Source organism: Phycodurus eques, chromosome 20 (assembly GCF_024500275.1).
Source record: "Phycodurus eques isolate BA_2022a chromosome 20, UOR_Pequ_1.1, whole genome shotgun sequence".
Taxonomy (NCBI): Eukaryota; Metazoa; Chordata; class Actinopteri; order Syngnathiformes; family Syngnathidae; genus Phycodurus; species Phycodurus eques.
In genome coordinates this window covers 8,110,001-8,135,166 of record NC_084544.1, presented here as the reverse complement: position 1 = coordinate 8,135,166, position 25,166 = coordinate 8,110,001, and the positions used below count along the sequence as shown (strand labels likewise).

The window sequence follows — 25,166 nt, the reverse complement described above, 5'->3', positions numbered from 1 at the left end:
AAAGCCTTTTAAGTGTAACAATTTTGTCAAGCCTTAGTAAAGACATTTTGGTGAGAATCCAGTGGAGGTGCACATGATGGATTTTGTATTTTATTTTTTTTGCTGAATAATTCATGGATAAAGGGGTGGATCCAGAAATGTTTTTTTCCCTTTATTCCCCTTTTTTCTTAAAACCTCAAATCATTGCATTCTGTTTTTATTTATGTTTAACACAACGTCCCAACTTCATTGGAATTGGGGTTGTAATTTCTCAGTGAATAATGTATAAATATTAATGACAAACTAAAATTTGCCTTGGTGGAGGTCTGCACTCTACTGTTTGTAAATGAAGTTTATTTAATTATTGTACATAGCATATACAGCATGTTTCTATACACACAATAAAATCCATTAAACGTGTGCCATTGGTTAATATAGAATCAACTGAATTTTAGTGAGATTCCAGATAAAGGTGCAGATCCGGGAATATTTGTTATCCAATTATGTTGATATTTATTTCACGTTTCTTAATTTCATAGTGAATATTGCATGGATTTCATAACGGAGACACAACTAAACCCTCAATTCGGCTTGTTCAGCCTTAGTGGAAGCTGTACATCAAGCAAGAATGGGAAAGAATTCCACCTACAAAGCTTCAACAATTAGTGTCCTCAGTTCCCAAACGTTTATTGAATGTTGTTCAAAGAAAAGGTGATGTAACACAGTGGTAAACATGACCCTGTCCCAGCTTTTTTGGAACGTGTTGCAGCCTCCATTGATTACTTTGTGCATTAGTTAGTTACAAGCTGATGGGTGCTTTTTAAGAAAACTCTTCCTATTTGTCCTTAACCGAGGTCATATATACACACATAAACAGGCAGTTATCATCTGCCTCATGCAACTGGTGCCCCCCAACCACAATCATCTTGCTTTGTCTCACAGCAAAGTGATAATACAGTATCAGAGAGCAGAACCAGGTCTAATTTCTTATCCTTGCACTAAAACAAAAGATTATAGGTTATCGTTAACATACAATACATTTTATAAGTGCAAAGGCATGTATTTTTCTAACAGTTTGCTTTGCAGTCTGCTTTGCCATTGAAGTGTAACTTTAATCTATTTGAAATTGTGATATACAAGGAAGCGCATTGTTGTTTTGAATGTTTTCAGGGTGCTGACAGATGACGGCGTGGGTTTGTCACACATTATATATGTTTGGCTGCGGATGCTTTAATTCCGACGTGTTTGTTGCTCAGTGGGCAGCCGCTACCTATCGCCACTAACGCCGCTGTCTCATATCCCTCTGCTTTAACGATCTGGGCAATTAAGGGCCCACCCACGTGTGGCGTTTTTGCATGCTTTCGCTCCCAGTTAAGTCGGCTGCTGCTCATCAAAGCAGACGTCACACAGACGTAACAGGAATAGTAACGGCGGAGGACTAGCCAGACATGGTGTAAATGATGGCATGGGATAAAAGACCGTTCACCGCTCGATTTTTGGTAAGGAAGAACGAATAGCGTCTACTTTTTAGCACACTGAGCAGTAATCATCTTTTCAATGCAGTCCACACTAGAAGAGTCTTCATGTTAGCTTAGCTTTAGCTTCCCAGGGACTTCGACTTAGACAATGATTTGTCCATGTTTTAAAGCTTTTTTTTTCCCTGAGAAGCATGGTTTGTGACTTAAAAGTAAAACAAGTAAAATTTTTGAAAAGAAATGTGGTCCCGAAATAAAATCGTAGTGCAGTGTTCTCCTACATATTCATGGTTTCACCTTTTTTGTGAAACCTATCCTCCGTTATATAAAAGTATTGCTTTGGTTTCATCTTGAGGCATCTTATTGCCAAGGAACTATGTTAACGTGAGGGGAGAAGCTTAATTGAGACAGGCCATTGCCCTGTCAAATAGAAAGCCAATACTTTGCTGTCATCTTGTGGCACCTACTGTATAGCCAAATCGAAACAATTTTAAGGTGGGTCGTACTCCCATATTTTTGCAAATAGTGGGGGAACACTGTTACTTAGTGCTCGAGCACAAACAGATGGACTCAAATGCATCAGAACAGTCACAGAAGACTATCATGACAATGAACCAGGCTGAGTTAATCCGTCGATGCTGGCTGAAATGAGGTCTAGTGAGGCACGCGGGAAAACGCGTGCGGCTCCCGTTATTTAGTCAAGGGCTAAACACATATGAAGCTTGGAGCGCCACTTTGCACACTGGCGTGATTTGCGAGCTTGTGCTTCAGTGTCAAGCACGCGCTGACTCATCACTATGCCTGAGTGTTGCTTTAATAACACACACACTCTGTATTCTTTGACGCTCTCGTAGGAGACTCCAAGTGGAATTGTTGGGACAACTCAATGCACACACACACACTGCTGCGCAACTTCAGTCTTTGTGTTAGGATTATGTAAGCAAGGAGAACTGGAGCAGAGGTGAAGGAGAAGACGGAAAGAGGAGGAGGACGCATGAGAATGAGGAGAAGGAGGGTTGAATTAGTGAAGGGGAGGAGGAGAAAGAAAGGGATGGCTTCATGAGGGGAAATAGGGAGGAGGAGAACAGGAGAGAGAAGAATAGAAGGAAAAAGGTGTTAGGGAATGAGGTAAAAAATAGTGATGGATGTGAAGATGATAAAGGAAAGAGAAGTGGAAGGGGAAAGAGCGATGGAGAGGAAAAGTTGCATGTGACGTAGAATGGTGGAAAGAAAGGTGACTGAGTCGCAAAAAGGGATGAGAGGAGAAAGAGAGCAGTTGATGGAGGGGAAGGAGAAGGAAAAGAGAGGGAGGTGAATCAGGAGAACAGGCAAAGAAAAGGAGGTCAACGAGTAGGGAGAAAGAGTGAAGTGAAGGAGAGAGATGAGTGATGGAGGGAGGCGAACGAGCAGAGGAAAGAAGGCAAAGTGTGAAGGAGTAGAAAGAAAAACGACAATTGTGGATGCTGAAGGAAAGAGTGATGAAGGGAGGTGAAGTCTGGGATGAGGTGAAAAGGGGGGGAACACACAAAAGGCAATCTTTTCTTGTGAGACCTTTTTTTGTATGGGAGGTGTGAGAGTTTTTTGGGGGCGTGTACATGAGAGAGTTTTTGGGTGAGCACAAGACATTTTGGGCAAATGTGAGTTTCTTTTATGAATGTGAGATTATTTTGTGAGTGATTCATTATGATTTTTATTATATTATTATTATTGTTGTGATTACGTCATAATTAGACATGATTGTGAATAAGAGAGGGTTTTTTTTGGTTAGTGTGAGAGTTTGTTTAAACATGAGAGTTTTTGGGGTGAGTGGAAGAGAGTTTTAGGAATGAGGTTTTTGTTGAGGGAGTTTTTGTGATCGGCGAGGGTTTTGTGTGTTTGAGAGATTTTTTGGTCAATGTGATAGGTTTTTTTGATGAATGTGAGAAATTTTCTTGGTGAATGGGACAGTTTTGTTGTTGAGTGAGAGAGGTTTTTGGTATATATGTTAGATGTTTTAGTGAATGTGAGTTTTTTATGAATATTAATTTTTTGATGAATGTGTGCGTTTTTTGGTGAGTGGGAGAGTTTTTGGGTGAATGTGAGCGGTTTTGGTGTATGTGTGAGAATTCTTGGGTGGGGAATGTAAGAATTTTCTTTGAGTGAGTTTTTTGGGTGACTGTGAGAGATCATGTGAGTAAGAGATTTTTTTTGGGTTAAGTGTAGGAGGTTTTTGGTCAGCGGGAGTTTTTGTTTGAGGGTGGTTTGTTTGGTGTGAGATTATGGTGTATGTTAGAGGTGTTTTTTCGTTTGTTTGTTTGTTTGTTTTGAGTGTGAGAGAGAAGGTATTTTTTGTATATATGGCACCTCAAGCATGCTGGTCCTCTTCTGCTTCCTCTTGTTGCTCGGCTTTGCGACAAAACACTGCTGCCCCCTGCTGCCGGGCCGGTATGAGGCAGCCTCTGTTGCCATGACAACATGGGCCAGTAGAGAGGAGTGAGGACATAACGCTTGTTTCTTCTTTGCAGAGCCTACCAAGACTAGCTGTGACAACCCAGGAACGCCCAGATACGGATCCCTCAACCGCACCTTTGGATTTAAGGTAACACCGTGAACATCCATTTATATAAACCTTTTAGACTTTTTTTGGGGGGGAATTTTTTAGATTTCTTTTTTGCGTGTGAGAGGTTTTCTGGTTTGAGAAGTTGTTTTGAGCGTGTGTGTTTGTGTGTGTTTACGTTTTTTTGCTGAATGTGTGAGATTTTTTGGGGCATTTGAAAGGTATTTTTTGCTGGTGTGTTTCGAGAAGGTGTTTGGTGACTAAGGTTTTAACGTGTGATATTTTTTGTGGGTGAGAGTTTTTTATGTGTGCCTGAGATAGGTTTGGTAAATGTGGGAGGGGTTTTTTTTGGTTAGCGTTTTTGGGGTAAGTGTATGAGTTTTTTGGTAGTGTGAGTTTTTATGTGAGAGTGTTAATTTGAGATTTTTGTGTGAGAGGTTTTTTCAGGTGAGAATTTTTGTGAGATTTTTTTGTGTGTTTGAGACGTTTTGGTGAGTAAGGTGTTTTGATGTAGAAGAATATTTTCTATGTGTGAGTTTATGAGTGCGCATGACAGTTTTTTTGTTCAGTGCTGAGCGATGTTTTTGTTTTTTTTCTACGAATGAAAACTTTTTTGTGTGTGCAAGAAAGGAAAATGTAACAACTCTGATGTGGCAATTTAGCAGGATTTTCATGTGAAATGGAGAAATAAAATGAAATCTCCATGTGATCTCCCAGGTGGGCAGCGTTGTGTCCTTCCAGTGCCAGCCAGGTCACCTGATCCAAGGCTCCTCCTCCAGAACTTGCCAGCCAGACCTGAGATGGAGCGGGACGCAACCGGAGTGCATACGTAAGCGTCCTGTCCAACGCCGTCCCGTCACCCCGAGCTTTTTGTCTTGTCTAACTCTTCCTCTTTGTTTTCTTCCTCCCACAGCGCACGCTTGCAAGCAGCCGGAGAGCGCGCTCCACGTGGACGTGGTGGGCATGGACCTGACGGGCTTCGGCTACACGCTGGTGTACAGCTGCCAGCCCGGCTACTTCCTCGCCGGGGGCTCCGAGCACAGGGTCTGCAAGAGTGACGGCACCTGGACCGGAAAGATGCCGATATGTCGCGGTAAAATACTAAGTACAAAAACTACATAATGATGATGCACTTGAATGAATAAATTAGGAGAGCATAGTATGAAAAATAAAATAGAATAACAACCACCAATTATTTAAAGAATAAAATGAATAGGCGTAATAGGTACAAATAACAAATAAAAACAAAGCATATATATAAGTAATACATAGGATTAAAATATTTACAAATAAATACAAAAATAAGTCAAATAAAACAAGATAACCTTTTAAAAAGTATATAATCAGCCCTACCCTATGGGGGGCACAAGCCAGTGCAAACTGTAGGCCGGTCCCAAGCCCGGATAAATGCAGAGGGTTGCGTCAGGAAGGGCATCCGGCTTAAAACTTTGCCAAACAAATATGAGCGTTCATCCAAAGAATTCCATACCGGATCGTCTGCCACCGGCGCCGTCAACCTGCAGGGCGCCGTTGGAAATTCAGCTACTGTGGGGCGAAGTCGAAGAAGAAGAAGAGGTGGAAAGCGGGTTCTCTGGCAGAAAGAGAAGAGGCAAGCACAGAGCCGAGAACTAAATGTAGGGACTTTGAATATTGGGACTATGACTGGAAAATCTCGGGAGTTGTTTGACATGATGATGAGGAGAAAAGTTGATATATTGTGTGTCCAGGAGACCAGGTGGAAAGCCAGTCAGGCTAGAAGTTTAGGGGCAGGGTTTAAATAATTTTACCATGGTATAGATTGGAAGAGAAATTGAGTCGGGGTTCTTTTAAAAGAAAACTGGCTAAGAATGTCTTGGAGGTGAAAAGAGTGTCAGATCGAGTGATGAGGCTGAAACTTGAAATTCTGGGTGTTATGTATAATGTGATTAGTGACTATGCCCCACAGGTATGATGTGACCTAGAGGTGAAAGAAATTCTGGAAGGAGCTACACGAAGTAGTTCTGAGCATCCCAGACAGAGAGAGAGTCGTGATTGGTGCAGATTGCAATGGACATGTTGGTGAAGGAAATAGGGGTGATGAAGAAGTGATGAGTAAGTACGGCATCCAGGAAAGAAACTTGGAGGGACAGATGGTGGTAGACTACTTGGTGTATCTTCTGGCAGGAAAGGAGAGAAGGAGACTTGGTGGTGGAACCTCACAGTACAGGAAATCATACAAGGAAAAAGGTTAGCTAAGAAGAAGTGGGACACTGAGAGGACCGAGGAGAGGCGAAAGGAATCGTTGAGATGCGACACAGGCCAAAGGTAGAGGTGGCAAAGGCCAAACAAGAGGCATATGATGACATGTATTGCAGGTTGGACACTAAAGAAGGAGAAAAGGATCTATACAGGCTGGCCAGACAGAGGGATAGAGATGGGAAGGATGTGCAACAGGTTAGGGTGATTAAGGATAGAGATGGAAATATGTTGACTGGTGCCAGGGTTGTGCTAGCTAGATGGAAAGAATACTTTGAGGAGTTGATGAAGGAGGAAAATGAGAGAGAAGGGAGAGTAGAAGAGCCAAGTGTGGTGGACCAGGAAGTGGCAATGATTAGTAAGGGGGAAGTTAGAAAGGCATTAAAGAGGATGAAAAATGGAAAGGCAGTTGGTCCTGATGACATTCCTGTGGAGGTATGGAAGCATCTAGGAGAGGTGGCTGTGGAGTTTTTGACCAGCTTGTTCAATAGAATTCTAGCGCGTGAGAAGATGCCTGAGGAATGGAGGAAAAGTGTGCTGGTGTCTATTTTTAAGAACAAGGGTGATGTGCACAGCTGTGGGAACTATAGAGGAATAAAGTTGATGAGCCACACAATGAAGTTATGGGAAAGAGTAGTGGAGGCTAGACTCAGGACAGAAGTGAGTATTTGCGAGCAACAGTATGGTTTCATGCCTAGAAAGAGTACCACAGATGCATTCTTTGCCTTGAGGATGTTGATGGAAAAGTACAGAGAAGGTCAGAAGGAGCTACATTGTGTCTTTGTAGATCTAGAGAAAGCCTATGACAGAGTACCCAGAAAGGAACTGTGGTACTGCATGCGGACGTCTGGAGTGGTAGAGAAGTATGTTAGAATAATGCAGGACATGTACGAGGGCAGCAGAACAGCGGTGAGGTGTGCTGTAGGTGTGACAGATGAATTTAAGGTGGAGGTGGGACTGCATCAGGGATCAGCCCTGAGTCCCTTCTTGTTTGCAGTGGTGATGGATAGGCTGACAGATGAGGTTAGACTGGAATCCCCATGGAACATTGATGTTTGCAGATGACATTGTGATCTGCAGTGAAAGCAGGGAGCAGATGGAGGAACAGCTAGAAAGATGGAGGCATGCACTGGAAAGCAGAGGAATGAAGATTAGCCGAAGTAAAACAGAATATATATGCATGAATGAGAAGGATGGTGGGGGAAGAGTGAGGCTACAGGGAGAAGAGATAGCAAGGGCAGAGGACTTTAAATACTTGGGGTCAACTGTCCAGAGCAATGGTGAGTGTGGTCAGGAAGTGAAGAAACGGGTCCAAGCAGGTTGGAACGGGTGGAGGAAGGTGTCAGGTGTGTTATGTGACAGAAGAGTCTCTGTTCGGATGAAGCGCAAAGTTCATAAAACAGTGGCGAGACCAGCCATGATGTACGGATTAGAGACAGTGGCACTGAAGAGACAACAAGAAGTAGAACTGGAAGTGGCGGAAATGAAGATGTTGAGGTTCGCTCTCGGAGTGACCAGGTTGGATAAAATTAGAAATGAAGAAATGAGGACAGCCAAGGTTCGATGTTTTGGAGACAAAGTTAGAGAGAGCAGACTTCGATGGTTTGGACACATCCAGAGGAGAAATAGTGAGTATATTGGTAGAAGGATGATGAGGATGGAGCTGCCAGGCAAGAGAGCTAGAGGAAGACCAAAGAGAAGGTTGATGGATGTCGTGGAGGAAGACCAAAGAGAAGGTTGATGGGTGTCGTGAGGGAAGACATGATGGCAGTTGGTGTTCGAGAGGAGGATGCAGGAGATAGGCTTCCATGGAAAAGGATGACGCGCTGTGGCGACCCCTAAAGGGACAAGCTGAAAGGAAAAGAAGATAATCAAAAAAATGCTGAAACCTCAGCTAAAATATCAAGGGGGAAAAAAGATTTTAAAAATTAGAATGCCTAATGATTTTTATTTAAAAAAAGATACTAAAATACTGAAAAATATATTTTTTAGGAAAAAATAAATTAAGAAAATTAAACAATAACATAACTATTGTGGGCGGCATGGTGGACGACTGGTTAGAGCGTCTGCCTCACAGTTCTGAGGACCCGGGTTCAATACCCGGCCCCGTCTGTGTGGAGTTTGCATGTTCTCCCCGTGCCTGCGTGGGTTTTCTCCGGGCACTCCGGTTTCCTCCCACATCCCAAAAACATGCATGGTAGGTTAATTGACAACTCTAAATTGCCCGTAGGTGTGAATGTGAGTGCGAATGGTTGTTTGTTTGTATGTGCCCTGCGATTGGCTGGCAGGGTGTACCCCGCCTCCTGCCCTATCTGATGATAGCTGGGATGGGCTCCAGCACGCCCGCGACCCTAGTGAGGAGAAGCGGCTCAGAAAATGGATGGATGGATGGATAACTATTGTGATAGTAGCAGTAAAATAATTTTTTTAAAAGGACATAATCAAATAAACTGTTAAATACTCAGGAAAGCATTTGGGGGGGGGAAATAACTTCAAAAGTAATAAATGCTATATAGAGGCGGGGTACACCCTGAACTGATTTTCAAATTTAAGTAAAATGAAAAATGAAAATATGAATAGGAATAGCAGACCCAATTGAATAAAAAAATAAAGCAAATGAAATATGAATATTTGAATATTAAGAAAGAGGTAATATTAGTAGTAATAATAATAAAGTACAAATAAAAAGACCAAAATAAAATGCAAAATGAAATAAACTGTAAGAAAGAATATTGAAAACTATATGGGAGAAATTATATGGGAGAAAACATTTGAACCATTAAAATATTATCAAATGCTAAAATATAAAGTAATGGAATTCTTTATTGTAAAATACGATAAAAATATCAAAATACAAAAAAAAATTCCATCTAAAATTATTAGTCATGGATTATGGCCTGAACGGGCTTGTTGCAACCCAGTTTTATTTATCCATCCATCCATTTTCTGAGCCGCTTATATTCACAAGGGTCGGAGGAGTGCTGGAGCCAATCCCAGCTATCATCGGGCAGGAGGCGGAACTGGTTGCCAGCCAATCGCAGGGCACATATAAACAAACAACCATTCGCACTCACGTTCACACCTACGGGCAATTCAGAGTCTTCAATTAACCTACCATGCATGTTTTTGAAATATGGGAGGGAAAACCCACACAGGCACAGGGAGAACATGCAAACGGCACACAGGCGGGGTCGGGGATTGAACCCCGGACCTCAGAACTGTGAGGCAGACGCTCTAACCAGTCGGTCACCGTGCCGCCAGTTTTATTTTTATATTCATTTAATTTCCCCCCCCCCCCCCCCCAAGGTTCTAAGCAATTAGTGCTAATCATCTGACCAGCACTGAATTCTAATTTTCTGTCACCTGCTTCAATAGGACATTAAGCGTCCGTCTGGCACAGTACCATATTTTGTACCAATTTCCATGTCATCAGTGGCCGCCACGTAGTTAATGGAGCCAAATGTGTATTCATCTACTTTGTATGCTTTCAGCTGGAGAGAAGAAGAAAGCTGTGAAACCAGCAATGGGAACTCCGAGCCCCAAACTGAATGGTTAGTGTGGATTCCACTTTGTTCTATTCAGCCAGAAGACAGCATAATGGTACACAGGCCACAGCCGAGTGTGACCACTGCTTCCTTTTCTGCCGCCATGTTTGTTATATTAATTTCTAAAAAAAAAAAAGGTCACCATTTTGGAGAGGAAATAAACACCTTTAAATGTGAAGTCACAGCTGTAACAAATGTTTCGGTTTAGCGCCAACTGACAGCATCTTCTGCTGCATAATAATTAGCTATTTACATCACACTGCATTTAGCAGATTTCACAGAGGGTAATATTTTATTATGTTGCAGCTACACTATATTACCACCATAGAATATAGCTTTCTACTTTGGGTGAGCTAAATTTTATTGATCAACTGTAGGGGCAATGAATGTTCAATCTCTACTCAACTCTTCTCCACTTTATTTATGCAGCACTTTAAGAAAACAAACACAGCTGAAACATAGTGCTGTACATAAAAAAAAAAGCAAGATGTCAAAACAGTGAAAAACAAAACGGAAGTTAAAAACAATTACTTCCACACATCAGTAAATGTGCTTTTCATGTATTTGTACAGTATATTTTTTAAGAATGTGCAAATTCATATGTTTTAATCTAAAAGGTTGGATAGAAAGGAATTATCACGATTTCTTTTTTTTTTTCTCATTTAGTTTATGGACAATGTGAACGTATATTAATCAATATCAAAAGACATGGAGATATGCTTGCACCAGATTTAGCCAGCTAATTTCCATCTGTAGTCCGGAACCAAAACCAAACTCATACTGTAAAAACCCCAAGGTGGGGGTACACAACCACTAACACATTGATAAAATATACAGTAAAATACATCACAGATGAAATTATTAAAACATATAGTGTGAGGATTATGACAATGTGAAAGCAAATGTAAAATACCAAATTTAGAGTGTGAGAGCAATGTTAACACTGACGTGTTCGGGTTTAATACCAACCATGGTAATTCAGAGTTTCAGGGAATTTAAAATTGCAGAATATTTCTTAAATATCAGCGATGATAATTTACAGTAACAGTCTGATGGTTTTTATTTTTTTATTATTTTTTTATCGGGTTCGGGTCAGCGGCTCAGTGGACAACTGGTTTGAACATCTCCCTCACAGTTCTGAGGACCCGGGTTCAAATCCGGCCTCGCCTGTGTGGAGTTTTTATGTTTCCCCGTGGCTGCTTGGGTTTTCTCCAGGTACTCCGATTTCCTCCCACATCCCAAAAACATGCATGGTAGATTAATTGAAGACTCAAAATTGTCCGTAGGTATGAATGTCAGTGTGAATGGTTGTTTGTTTATATGTGCCCTGCGATTGGCTGGCGACCAGTTCAGGGTGCACCCCGCCTCTCGCCCAGAGTCAGCTGGGATAGGCTCCAGCACGCTCGCGACCCGAGTGAGGATAAGCGGTTTGGAAAATGGATGGATGGAGTTAGGGTCACTCCGTTGACCATTTATGCAGGGAGAGAACAAGACAGCAACGTACTCAGTCAAAGATGACAAGTTTGTTTGTTAATTGCTTTGTTGTTGTTTTTTTTTTTTTTGATTCACTAGAGAATGCTGATTATAGTTTTAATCACACATAAATGTTTTATCGCTTTTAATTAATTTCAGGCACCACATCAAGCACGGTGTAACTCATTTTTTCAATTACAGTATTATAATAATGTTTTTCTGTCCTATTTCAATTAAAATGCAAAATAGTCTTAATTATTTGTTCAAAAAGAATTGCACACAATCGACCTAAATCTTTTTGATCAAACTAATGGTTACAATGCCTATTGACATTTTGACTGCATTATCTGAGGCACTGAGAAGTATAGTGGGCTAACTCACTTTTTGTCACATTGCAGGAAAGTGCAAAAACCACACTGATGAATCAGGAAAATTTTAAAAAGAGTGCAATTTGGGACTGCCCTTGATGAATTTTTCTCTAGTCATTTGTGCAATTACCTTAAAAATGACAAAAAATTGAGTTAGCGCACAATACTTTTTCAGTGGCTCATATCATATTGAATCTTTTATATCTTAACCGTTTGTCTCCCTATTCTGCAGTTCCCGACGACGTGTTCGCCCCCAACTACATCTGGAAAGGCTCATACAATTACAGGGGCAGGAAGCAGCCCATGACGCTGAGCATCACCAGCTTCAACGCCAGCACGGGCAGAGTCAATGTCACACTGAGCAACGGCAACATGGAGCTGCTGCTGTCAGGCATGTATCGCATGTTGCTGCTGGCTATTGGACATATATACTGTATATACTATATAGGAACATGCTGGACCATGTTGCATTTATATGGGGGAGAGCACATGTAGGATTAATTAGTTAGAAACACTATAGTGTGTCTTCTGTTCTTCTCTGACATTCTTCATTAATCATGTCATATTAAACAAATACATGAAATAAGGAGAAGGGAAATAATTAAATATTATATATTTTTTGTTTAAAAGTGCCTTTCACAACACCCCAGAATAACATGCATGAACTAAAACTAGAAAAAAAAAGTGAGTAAAAACAGTGTGAAGTAAATTAAACATAAAAGCAGAAAGACGTAAACTAAGAAGAAATACAGGACAAAAAAAATACAAGTAATAGTAAAAAAGACAAGAAAGTACTAAAAACTAAACGTAGTTAAAATATTGCTAAAAACAATAATGCACTACAATAACACCACAGTAACGTGAAAAATATACAATAATAAAGAGTAAAAGAAAATCAGAAAGAAAATAAATAACAATAATAAATGTTGTCACCTAAACCAAAAATACTAAATTCTAAACAAGGCAAAGATATTACAAATGTAAAAAAAAAAAAAAAAAAAAGAGGTAAATACACAATCATAATATGATACTAATATATGAACAATAAAATTAAAGGCCTAGGCTTCAAAATACAGTACCATACTAGGAATAATAAAAATGAATGTTGAAATTTAAAGCAAAAACAAAAAACTGAACTAAAATATTAATACTTTTTAAAATAATAAAGTAAATAACTATACACAAAAAATTGAATAAAATACAAATATTTGACGATAATTATGAATGCATATCATAATTAAATAAAAAATAATACAGCTATTACTTAACCAATTTCTAATAGTAAAATATTTAAATTGTTTAAAATGTTCGTATTAATATCTGAAATAAACTTACTGTTAAATAACTGTTTAAAAAAATAGTCATTATAAATACAGTAAAAGAAATGGAAATTACATCTGTAATTCTTCTCTGAAATTCTATTATGCGCTGTCTCCCCTCCTCCAGGCCTTTATAAGACGTCTGAAGCACGTCTGCTGCTGCTGATGTATCACGTGAACTACGTTCAGCAGGGAAATCAGCTCAAAGACTCAAACATCTCTCCGGCCAAAATCATAGAAGACTCGTGGACCATGGATGGATTTGTAAGCGTCAGTGTGAATACGTACAGATACTTATACAGTAATCCACTGCTATTTAGTGGGGATAGGGTCAATCATTTGACCAGTAAATACACCACTAACTAAATAACTTCAAACTCGTCTTACAAAAAAAACTCTTATAAATCAAAGGCTTACTGAGGATTGATGGAGAAAATTCCACCTGAAGTGTACATGAACGTGTGGTGAACTCTCCATGACAACTCTGGCTACGTTTAGCTCCTCCCCACCATACAAAGCTTTTCTCTCAGTCGAGATGTATCACTTAAATATAGGGGTATATCTTGACTTTTATGTTCAGTTTGTTCCATAACCAAGCTCGTCACTCAATTCTCTTGTATATCGAATCAGTTTTCCCTATTGAAATGATTCTGTTCCAGCCCCTCAAAATCACCAATTATTATAATTTTTTTTAATGAAGACAAATAGCACTGTATTGTATAAAACCATAACTAAGGGTTGATAACATGATAGTTTGAACCCAAACTTGCTAAACTCTCGTTCAAACCATCATGTCATCTACCCTTAGTTATGCTAGTTATCACAAAATACATAGGGAAGTCTGCGAAACTGTTTTCTGGGTTTGGTCACGAGTAGTTGTGCTCCCTATTGCAACATACACAGGGGAGTCCCCTAAGCTGTTTTCCGATTTTGGTCACGAGTAGTTCCGCATATAGCTGACACAATGCACAAGGGTAGTTGTGACAATATTCATCAGTACTGTGTTTAGACTAGTGGGGGCACACACATACAATGTATTCTTGCTTTTTTACGCCTTTTGTTTACCTCCGCATTACCGTACTATCCAAGTCCATCACTTTTTCTTGAGTGAATTTATTTCCTTTTCCAGGTGTCAGCCGAACCCGACGGTTCCAGTTACGTATTCCAGGGTTTCATTCAGGGAAAAGACTACGGACAGTTTGGACTCCAACGACTTGGTAATTTTTCTTGCTGAATGGCTTGATGGTGATGATGATGAAGATGATGATGACAATGATGAGTGTGAAGACTGACATCCCGCTTGCTTTGCAGGTCTGAATATGTCGGAGAGTCAGAATTTGCATCCGCCTCAGCTTGGCACCAACAGCAGCTCGGTGGCCATCGCGATCCTGGTGCCTTTCTTCGCGCTCATCTTCACCGGGTTCGGCTTCTATCTCTACAAACAAAGGTTTGTACCGAAGAATGCTTTAATTGTACGTGACAGGCTTTTGGCAAAATAGCCCAAGGATCAACAGTCACAGGAAACTTTCCACCTATTGTTACGCGAAATTAGCCACTGCTACTAAGCTTCTGTGGGGCCAACGCAGAATTTGGCTTTACTTACCATTGTGTGAAGAATAAAGTGATCCCCCAGAAAGACAGTCAAGTCAGTTTTATTTACGTATATAGCGCCAATTCACAACAAAAGTTATATCAACACATGTCAGGAAATTGGCCATTTTGGGCTAATTCCAGGCCTCTGATGTATTTTGACAAACTCTGACTTGGGAATTCACCTAAATGAGCCCCATTCGGAAGCAGGTATCTTGTGGGCTCCCTCTTGTTGTACACCAAGGAATCACTGCCAAAGTACAGTTCACTTGTATTTAACTTGTAAGATTAATTCATGTGCATTTAATCATTAAGACCTGTTTGTTTTAATTTATTTAGGTAAAATTTTAATTTAACTTTTTTGTTCAATACATTTTAATTGAATTATCATTTAAATACAGTTGTTTTATTGTCCTACAGTTACAGTGTTAAAACTGCATAATATTACAGTGGCTTGCAATAATATTCGATATTTTTGGGGGGAATAATACTATCTCCTTTTTGGGACTTGGTGTAAAACGTTTAAGAACCACTGTACTCGGGAATTTAATTTGAACCCCAATCAGAAAGACGTACCCTACATAGACAGATGGGTGAGCTACCTTTTTTTTTTTTCAAAGGATGGCATCAGGATTCGCCATGAAAAATCCGAAACCTAAACTATTGAACAAGTGACATCAGGGTTGTCGGCAACTCATTCGTGTGTGTTAGTTGACACTTTGTCTTCCATCCCTCCATCCATCCATTTTCTGAGCCGCTTCTCCTCACTAGGGTCGCGGGCGTGCTGGAGCCTATCCCAGCTGTCATCGGGCAGGAGGCGGGGTACACCCTGAACTGGTTGCCAGCCAATCACAGGGCACATAGGAACAAACAACCATTCGCATTCACAGTCATGCCTACGAGCAATTTAGAGTCTCCAATTCATGCATGTTTTTGGGATGTGGGAGGAAACCGGAGTGCCTGGAGAAAACCCACGCAGACACGGGGAGAACATGCAAACTCCACACAGACGGGGCCGGGGATTGAACCCGGGTCCTCAGAACTGTGAGGCTGACGCTCTAACCAGTCGTCCACCGTGCCGCCACACTTTGTCTTACCACTTATTATCAATAATGGCTCCCGTGTTTTCTTTGTCACACAGGACCACGCCAAAGACCCAGTACACTGGCTGCTCGGTCCACGAAAACAACAACGGGCAGGCTGCCTTCGAGAACCCCATGTACAACACCACCGCCAAGGCGGTGGAGGGGAAGGCGGTCCGTTTCGACCCCAATCTCAACACAGTCTGCACTATGGTCTGAGGCTCCATGACGGACAGAAACCGGAACGGAAAACAGTTCCCGGCATTCAGAATGGTCTTTGCCGCTCGGTCTGGAATCTCTATTTGCAGAGTGTAGCAAACGTTTTTATAACATAGGGGAAAAAAACTCAGAAGCAAAAGAAGGGATGAGGGCAGCCCTGGAGACGGCGTCCTTAATCCTGATTGAATGGCGGATTAAAGTCAAAAGGGAGCCCGGGCCCCAGTGGAACAGATGAGAGGAGGATGAGGCTGACTCACAGAATGCTTAAACCGCTCCTTTCCCATTCCGGTGGACGGAAAGGGTGAGCAGACGCAGACAACCCCGAACTGAACTGAAAGTCAATCAGCAAATCGTCTAGAGAAAAGCGGGAGATTAAGATCTTCAAATCCCTTCACTGCTAATCAGAGCAAACCTGAACCTTGGAGCTGTTTTTGGACTGGCAGATGTTCCTGATTCAGTGAATTCCAATGGACTCTGATGCGAGACGGACTAACAAAAAGACTGAGACAGACATTCTGGCTCTGGTACTAAAGCACATTGGACAGGAAACACGTCCTGTCTGCCTCGGCGAAACGGAGAATAGGACACTTGGACGGGATCAGTCGAGACAGAACCTGCGGCGGAGCGCTTTAAACGCCGCCGCCGCCAGAACTTCACCAGAAGCAGGGTTTGCTGCCCAGCGAACGTGGACCGCCGCCGTGGTTCCACTGTGATCCTGCACTCCGCGAGTGCTTCCTCTTTTATTTGTTACTACTGCAGAATCTTCTGATCTGTAAATCTATTGCGAATATATATACATATATATATTCGGGAGTGGTCACCACCTATATTTTTGTGCTATATATAAATATATATATGCCAACAGGGGCGAGGCCAGACAGATCATAGCGGCAGATTCTAACTTTGGGTTTTCCGAAAAAGAGTCCAACAACCACATTTTGTTTGGGGGGGGGTGGGGGGGGGGTATTCTACACGCGTTAATTTTCCTTCGTAGAATATGAAGTGGCACATGTTCATCGCTTTTTGTGGTCTGGTTGTCGTCACAGTTGAGATGCGAGGTTCCACAATTTCTGTTGCAAAGGATTCAGGTGATATGAGCCCCTTTAACACTGGCCTTCTGAGATGGCATTTTAACACCAAGACTCACTGCCTGTGCTCTTTTAACTGTCACTGTCGCCCTGCATCTAACGATTTGAACACACGAAGCCACAACAGCTGCGTAAACGTTATTTTAGAGCTAATCTTTTGCCTATACTTTTTGGCAGAGACGAATCATAGCAGCAGATTAAAATGTTGGATTTTTTGAAAGAGATATTTGACAATTGACGGGTTTTTTAAAAAACAACTGTGAATTTTCCTCATACAATGTGACATCGCACACATTCGTCGTCCTTTGTGGTTTGTTTATCGTTAGTGTTAGGATGCGAAGTTCTTTGATGTTTCCTTTAAAAATTTCAAATTTGCAAAGGATGCAATTGGTTAGAACCCCTTTCACATTGGCTGTCGACGCTGGTTTATTCCCCTTTTTTGAGTTGAAAGCAATTTTCACTGTTGCCCAAACATCAACATGCATCTCATGATCTGAAGCTGAAGCTGTAACGGCTTTGTGAATCGGAATTGTCAGTACCCTACGTCGACGGATAAAATGCGCACCGATTTGCCGGGAAAGTAGTTTTGAAAGGGAATACTGATGGAATCCAGTGAATTGTACCTGGATAGTTCTGATTTTTAGAAGTTTTATCATTTTGACTAAAGTTTCAGTTCCCTATGAAATATCGGATCTACAAAGTCATTGTTGTCCATCCAACATATCTTTGCGCACAGGTCAGTTTTAGTTGGATCGTGTAGAAATTTGGTGTTTGTAGTAATACTTAAGATCTCAACTTGGGCCAAAACTCTAGCTTCAATTTTTATTTTTATTTTTTTCCTTATTTTTTAATCCTTTGTTGAGCAACTTTATCGTAAATAATTGGACACATTGTGGTTATCTCTGACAGTGCATTTCAAGAAACTTAAGCCTTATTATTTCTGTCTAGTATTCCTTGTCTAGTCGGGATTTTTTTTCCTACCAAAAATATAGTTGGAAGGTTTAGGAAACCATACGTAACAGTCCAACACAGTTCCTCCTAATTGTCGGCCTTAAAATGAGCAACGAGTCATGCTTTTTTTGCAAATGGGTCAGTCAGCTTGATGGTTTTTCTCCTTCGTTTAATGAGTGACACAGTTGGCAAAGATATTGTTTTTTTTTTTTTTTTTTTTTTTTTTTTTACTTTAAGATGTCCAAAATGCCAAAATGACTTGAAAAAATATGTTTGCGGTTGACTTCATCCACGCTCATTTGGACAGCCTGAAGGGATTGTTGTCGTATGTACGTTGTTGTTGTTGTTGTCATGGTTTGAGTTGTGTTTTTCACAATGGATCTGACACAGTGCCTACCAAATAACGAACATTTTTTGGGACCCCGCCACAACAGGGATGCCCCCCACCCCCCCCTCCACCCACACTTATCCCAGTTTAAAGGCAATTTTCTCCCCCTCCAAGCCACAAGATTTTGCCAGTGACTGCAATAAGATTGATTGGAAGATTGAAGTCCTTCTTTGCCCCTCTCCTTGACGGACACTGGAAATATTCCCTATTTGAAAAGAAAAAAAAAATACAGTTAAATAAAATACACCAGTAAAGTGTTTTGTACAGAAATATATTTTTATGATGAAACTATTTGTAAAATGTAATGAATCTATTATGTAAATTTTCAATGCAATGTAAAATTAAAAAAAGGCTACTTGCTTTTGTAATTAACATGTATTTTTCATTGTCTGCTGGGATGTCGGGTTTCTGCTTTCAAAAGTTGCTTTTGGGTTAAAGTGTGACTTTGAAAGAAAATAATACAAACTTGCACTCAAGAGGCCGAAGACATTGTTTCTATCTCACCTTGAGATAAAGTCCCCAAACTTTGGCCTGTTCATTTACTCTGGAGGTTTATATCACCCAAAGTGCAACATCATTATTATTATTTTTGTTGCAGTGCCTTTTCAGACATTTTAACATAACACACAAGAAGTATAGTTAAAAATGTTTGTCACAAGTTAAGTTTTATTCACCCTACGGAGAAAATTTATGCTGCTCAAGCACTGAAAAGAAGAAAAAAAAAGAAGCATCTACGAATTTGACATTTGATTTCTTGCTTTGACAGATGATGCTTATGCCACATATAACATTCTGAATCAATTTGGCTGTTGCTGAGAACAAAAATTACAATCCCTGGGAGTTTGGGGAATGTAATTTGGCAATTGATACTGCTCGAGTGCTGCGAAGAAGCATCGACGAACCTGATATTTGAGGTTTTGCTGTGACAAACACTTGCCGTAAAGAATCCAAAATCAATTCAGCTCTTTATGAAAAAGGAGGGGGGGGGGGGGGGACTACAATCCCTAAGAATTTGAAGGTTTGTTGAAAATGGATGCTGCTTGAGCACTGAAAAGAAACACATCTACCCATTTGACAATTGACTTCACGCTATGTCGGATGAAAAACACGTGTCATATATCATTCTAAATCCACAGCACTCCTGTTGACGACCAGAAAAATTCCAAATCTATTTGGGAATAGAGAAGGGAATCATCTTTTAATGGATCAAAACAACTTTAAAATATGAAACATATACAGTACACACAACCAGAAAAAGTTTTGTGTTTGTCAATTTGCGGTGTGAAACTGGGGAATTGTATGAGTGAGCAATTAAAGCAATGTCCAAACATAAACCACTTTAAAACAGTGTATAAATATATGCTGAAAAGGAAGGAAAGAAGTGCAATTTGTACACAATTGTACGTACTTAGGGAAGAACAATTGAATATGTGGGGGGCGGGGGTGTAGGTATAAATGTACCATAAATCCCATAAATATGTCTGAGGTCCATTTCTATTATTTTTTAGTACTCACTACAGGGGGCTGGTTTACTCCAGGGGAATAATAATAATAATAATTATGATCAGATTTGATGGTTTAGTAACAGCCTTTCGCCCAAAGTGTTACGCTTTCCTTTCATAAATGATGAAATGAAATTGCGGTAAAATGTACCCAACAGTGAAATGTATCTTCCCCGGCCAGGAGCTCAGCACCACTAAAACTCATCCTAGGACCAATTGAACTATAATTGTATTATATAATTACTGTATGTTGAATTATTTGTAGTCCTGCTTATTTTATAACACTACTTAAATGAAGATATATCAGGATAAAAAGATTGCTTTAAAAAAAATGAAGTTATATGTTGACGTTACTTGGGTGACGTCACCTCACTGTTAATTGGCACGTTGAAGGCGTCTGAACCGAACCGAACTTCTTTTCAATTTTTCATGTCTTTCTCCTAACGGGGTCAACTTAGAGGACGAAGGAACCTCATTTTGTCAAGTTGTTGTGTCGGGGTAAGTCCGAGCTGTTGTTTGTTGTTGGTCGTGGTGCAAAATGCTGCTAGTTGTGCACGTGCCGAATTGTGTTGAGCAGGTGTCGTGATCATGATGTTTTGCCTTGATTGTTTCGAGGCCCCGAAAGTCGCAGAAAATGGGTTAAACATGACAATTATGTTAACATAATAGACCAGAGCACGGATTCGAACAATTGTTAGAATGCTCTGCTATTTAAATTGTTAAAGTGTTCCGGTTTTGTGCGACGTGTAATGACTTCTTTCGACTCGTTCCGTTTAAAGTGTAACTTTATTTTATTTTTTTAACGAACACAAAACGATAATTCACTTGAATAAAAATCCACTTCATGATTGTGGAACCACTTTCACGCTTGCTAACGTGGAAAAGTGGAGCAAAGCTGAAAATAAAATCAATATAGGGTAAAAATGTTTCTGAATAAAAGATGAATTGGGGTCACGATTTGTCATAGTTTTACAACAATTAATTTTAACCATTAATATTTTATGTAGGCGTCTAGTTGATGTTTCTAGTTATTCTCGAATTAAAGTGACTCTCTTGCAGGCTTGTTTTGGTACGACTGTGTTTTACACCCAAGTGGCCACGAGATGACGCCAAAGTACTTGTAATAGTTTCTGTGAGTGTTTAGTACAATACTTCTAATAATGGTCGTGTCTCGTTTAATGATGTCACTCCTGTTAAAATCAAGCAAGAAAACCTAAAGAAAAAAAAATGTGAACAATTTTAAAATATTTTGAAAATTTGATTCTTTTTCTTTTTTTTTTTTTACATTTTTAAACATGAACATTTAACAGAATAAAACATATTCGCGATCAATCTTTGTCAGTGACTTTAGGGCTTTTTTAAATTTTATTTTTTATTTGTGTGTGTGTGTGTGTGTGTGTGTGTGTGTGTGTTTTGTTACATGAAGTTGTTTAGAATTAGCAGTTGACGAAATGTGTTTTTCTTTCTATTTGGTGCGTGGAGGACAAACTGTTGCTAAACTACACTGATTGTAATGCAGCAGGAAGCCGCTAGATGGGGACAACACACCTCTAAAGACCAGCAATACAGACACGAAACAAACTAATTCAGTGTTGTGTGTGACAGTAAAGCAGGGGGGAAAAAAAACAACAACACAATTATTAGGGGGGAAAATAAAATTTAAAAATACTCTGGTGTGACTCCCTAATAGTCATGTTTGATATGTTAACCATTTCACTGATTCAAGCATTATTATTTTTGGTTTTATATTTTAATATTTATTTTGGTTGGACTTTTTTATTTATTTTTTAAATTTAAGGGAATATCATTAATAAATGTGTGAATCCTAAAATATGATATCCGCCCCAGGCAGGAAGGAGCGCCGGAATCTCTCCTTCGCACAGCGTGGATGTACTACTAATAATAATAATTTATACATTGTTCGAAACAAATACAATGAAAATAATGGAATTTTACCAGAATAAGGTTGATATATTAGGCTCGGGAAAAAATATAAATTTTGGCTGTTATTTTCCAAAATAAATTCATTCAATAATTACTAAAAACATTTTTAAACTCCCTGTAAAATGAAAACAATGTTTTGTAAATTGAACACACAACAGAGAAGAGTGTTGTTAACCTTGAATGATTAAAAAGATCAACAACTACAGCATATAAAATGAGGCCTCAAAATTATGACAAATCATGCCGTACTCGTGTCAAATTTGAATGCTTAAAAAGATCACCAAATACACTATATAATATGAGGCCTCCAAATTATGACTCATCATGCCGTAATCAAGGCAAATACCACCAAGATGTATTTGTGGTGTGCCGGCATCGCTAGCCAGCTAACTGGATGTTGCAATTGCTCCACGTAACAGCTGACGCAAACAAAAGCTTTGTTCTCATAACTTGGTGACCCGTTTATGACAACTCAAGTATACAAATATTGGAGAATTTATTTTTAAGCGTTTAGAAACAATAGTAACAATATCTTGTTGAATCAAATAGTATACAGCGGAGTTAAAAGAATCAATTACAAAAAAATGTCATAATTTTTGTGCACCACATACAACTATTTGCCGGTCCGATTTTGCCCCGCGAGCCTCAAGTTTGACACCGGCGCTTTAAATACTCTCCGTGCCTTCCGATCAGTCAGTCGTCTTCCTGCCCGCGACTCGGGAGCTTTTCCCAGATCTCTCCGTCTGTTTTTCGTCGTCTCTCGATCAATGGTGGGGATTCGGCCCTCTGGGACATTTTATTTCAATAAAGGAGCCGAGCGAGCGAACAGAACGATGTTTTGTAGCAGCCACATTCATTATGCATCTGCTGCAGAAATCAGTCGGCCTTGATCATCCCTACTTTATTTATTTATGCATTTATTGTAGTCCGAGTTGGAGAGACCGTTAATTGGCGGTCTTGTCACATCAAATCTGGCCTCTGTTTGATGCTCTATCCTGCATGTGCCGTTATATTTATGCTGTTTGTGATGACCTCCATGCATATTAATTGTTAGTTTTTCTACAGTCAGCTTTGAAAATGTGAACGATTATATGGGAAATGAGGCATTTTGAGCTTTGTTAGTTTTTGTGTACTGTACACTTGCACTTCGTAGTCGTTGTAGGAATGTGAAATCAGAGTAGAGGATGAACATATACTAGTTTGTATATTTTGTTCCCAAATTATGTCCCTATAATGTGTGCCTTGCTAATTGATACTAAAGTAATACTCAGTACTAAATGTTAACCTTTTAATAGTCGGTAATACAAAAGCCTTGACAGTACTGTAGTAAACACTCGCATTTTTGACTCTCTCCCTCAAAAAACTGAAAAATGTATTTTCATAAATTACTTCTTTGTCCTTTTTTTCTTTTTCTTTTATTACTTTTTTTTTCTACATCTGCACTTAAAATTTTGTGTTATAACTTCAAGACTTAATTTTGTTTTCTTTCAAATTATTTATTTGTTCTAACTTTGTTTGTCCTGCATAAATTACAACTGGATTCTTATCACTTTTTCTTGAGGGGGAAAAAAAAATGCAAATTTTTTTCTTGTAACTCAAGCTTTTTTTTTTTTTTTTAACAGAAATCTACTCTTACAATTACTTTGTTTAATTCTTGTCATAATTATACTGTTATCATTATAATTGTCTTTTTAGTGTGGCCCTAATGCTCCTTTTTTGTATTGGCTTTTTTTTATTAAGGTAAACATTTTAAAAAATGGCTTTCTAGCACTTAAGGAACATCATTCTATATTTTGCCATGTGCAACTGTGAATGTTATTATCCTGACTGTATAACAGTACAACTATACAATTTTAAAATATGGTTTACAACCACGGCCTAAAGAGGGCGCTCCGATCTTCGGCGTTGACATGGAATATATGTTGGACAGCACAAGTTGCATGATGTTGCATGTTTACCTTTCTAATAATAATGAGCAAAATGCAGGTTTTAACCGCGTTGCACTACTTTTCGGCATGCGTGTACACGTAGCGCCCCGCTCGGCCTTGGAGCCGGTCGGCGTGAGCAATCGATGGTCGAGAAACGAGCTCATCCGTGTCGGACATCGCGCGGCAACAATGTTTGATTAAATGGCCGCCACATCCTCACCGGGACACAAATCAATGGCCTTCGAGGGGTGGGGAGGGAGGTTCACCTTACAAGACGCGGCCCACCGTGGCGCCTGCTTGTATTGACCCGCGTAGCAATAAGAACGACGCCATTTGTCACCGTTGTGTCACTTCTCAAGGTTTCCTTCACTGATATTTCAGATGTTTTTCTTAATGTCTTAGTGGTTGCTACACTTTCTTAGATTTGTCACATATAGTACAGGGTGATTGAAAAGTATCGCCATACTTTGGTAGTTAATAAAAAAGGAAATTCTCAAATGTTTTTTCTTTGTCGGAATTTCATTTTTCAAATTTTCAAAATGGATATGAGGAAAAGTAAATTGTAAGGAAGTTTGCGTTTAGCATGAAGTATTTGAGGTTTACTACCCCTTTAGGATAGAAGTAGTCGTGAATAACTTCTCGTATTTTCCCTTAAAGTTCTTCCGAAGTCTTTGGTTTCATACCGAAGACTTGCTCGTCCACTTTAACAACCCCACCAAAAAAAAAAAAAAAAAAAAAAGTCACAGGGGCGAGTCATGGCTTCCGGTACCTTTCGGTATTGATGTTCATATTCATATCACAAAAAAATGAATGGAACCTGTCCAAAGTCATCCCACAGCACACAAATTATTTTGGCGCCATCTTGTGGCAAGAAAGTATGTTGACGTGAGTTGAGGAGTTTCATTTAAGCATCAATTACTACTTACAATTTTTTTAATTTTATTTTTATTTTTTTCTATTCTCGAGAAGGATCCATCCCTATCCCCACTCCAATCACCCCATAGTTTTAACATTTTTTTTTAGCTTTTTTATTTTATTTTGTGGGGCGGGGGGGGGGGGTCATTTTAGGGGCATGAAATGATTGAAAATGTCCTCGTTTTACATTTTGGTTAATGAAAAAGCTTTGAAAATGCTCTATAGTCGGAAAACACTGGAATTTGACCTTGGAAGAGATGACAAATATTTAATGTGCAAATTTGTCGCGACTTGACATACTAAAACATCTCCCTGTATCTTCAAAGTTTGTCCTTTCTGACTGTTCCGAGGTAAGTAAACGACTTGGAAAGGATGATCGCGTGATGTTATTTGCTGTGCTTGGCCGCGTTGTCGCACCTGCTGTCAAAATGTTGTCATTTGTTATAAAGTGGGTGTTGATAGAGCGCTAATTACGTAGCGTTAAAACAAATCAATCGTCGTATAAAAACCGACATTTTTCTAATACCTTTTGGAGTCTCGTATTGTTCTACGGCATTTATGTCAAACTCGGGCCCGGGGGCCACGATATAATTATATTTGGCCCGCAAGACCATATCAAATGTGTATTA

The 25,166-nt window shown here is 39.7% G+C and overlaps 1 protein-coding gene across 1 annotated transcript in view; it reads left to right on the top strand.

Moving 5' to 3' along the window:
• csmd3b (CUB and Sushi multiple domains 3b) overlaps window positions 1–18,620 on the top strand; it is a 315,636-nt gene extending 297,016 nt beyond the window's left edge. Inside the window, exons 64-72 of the mRNA XM_061664276.1 lie at window positions 3,959–4,032; window positions 4,708–4,819; window positions 4,904–5,083; window positions 9,717–9,776; window positions 11,844–12,002; window positions 13,058–13,194; window positions 14,060–14,147; window positions 14,242–14,377; window positions 15,662–18,620. Of these exons, the coding sequence (XP_061520260.1) occupies window positions 3,959–4,032; window positions 4,708–4,819; window positions 4,904–5,083; window positions 9,717–9,776; window positions 11,844–12,002; window positions 13,058–13,194; window positions 14,060–14,147; window positions 14,242–14,377; window positions 15,662–15,821 (1,106 nt within the window). The 3' untranslated portion in view covers window positions 15,822–18,620. The remainder of the gene's footprint in view (window positions 1–3,958; window positions 4,033–4,707; window positions 4,820–4,903; window positions 5,084–9,716; window positions 9,777–11,843; window positions 12,003–13,057; window positions 13,195–14,059; window positions 14,148–14,241; window positions 14,378–15,661) is intronic.
• Window positions 18,621–25,166: the final 6,546 nt, after the last annotated feature.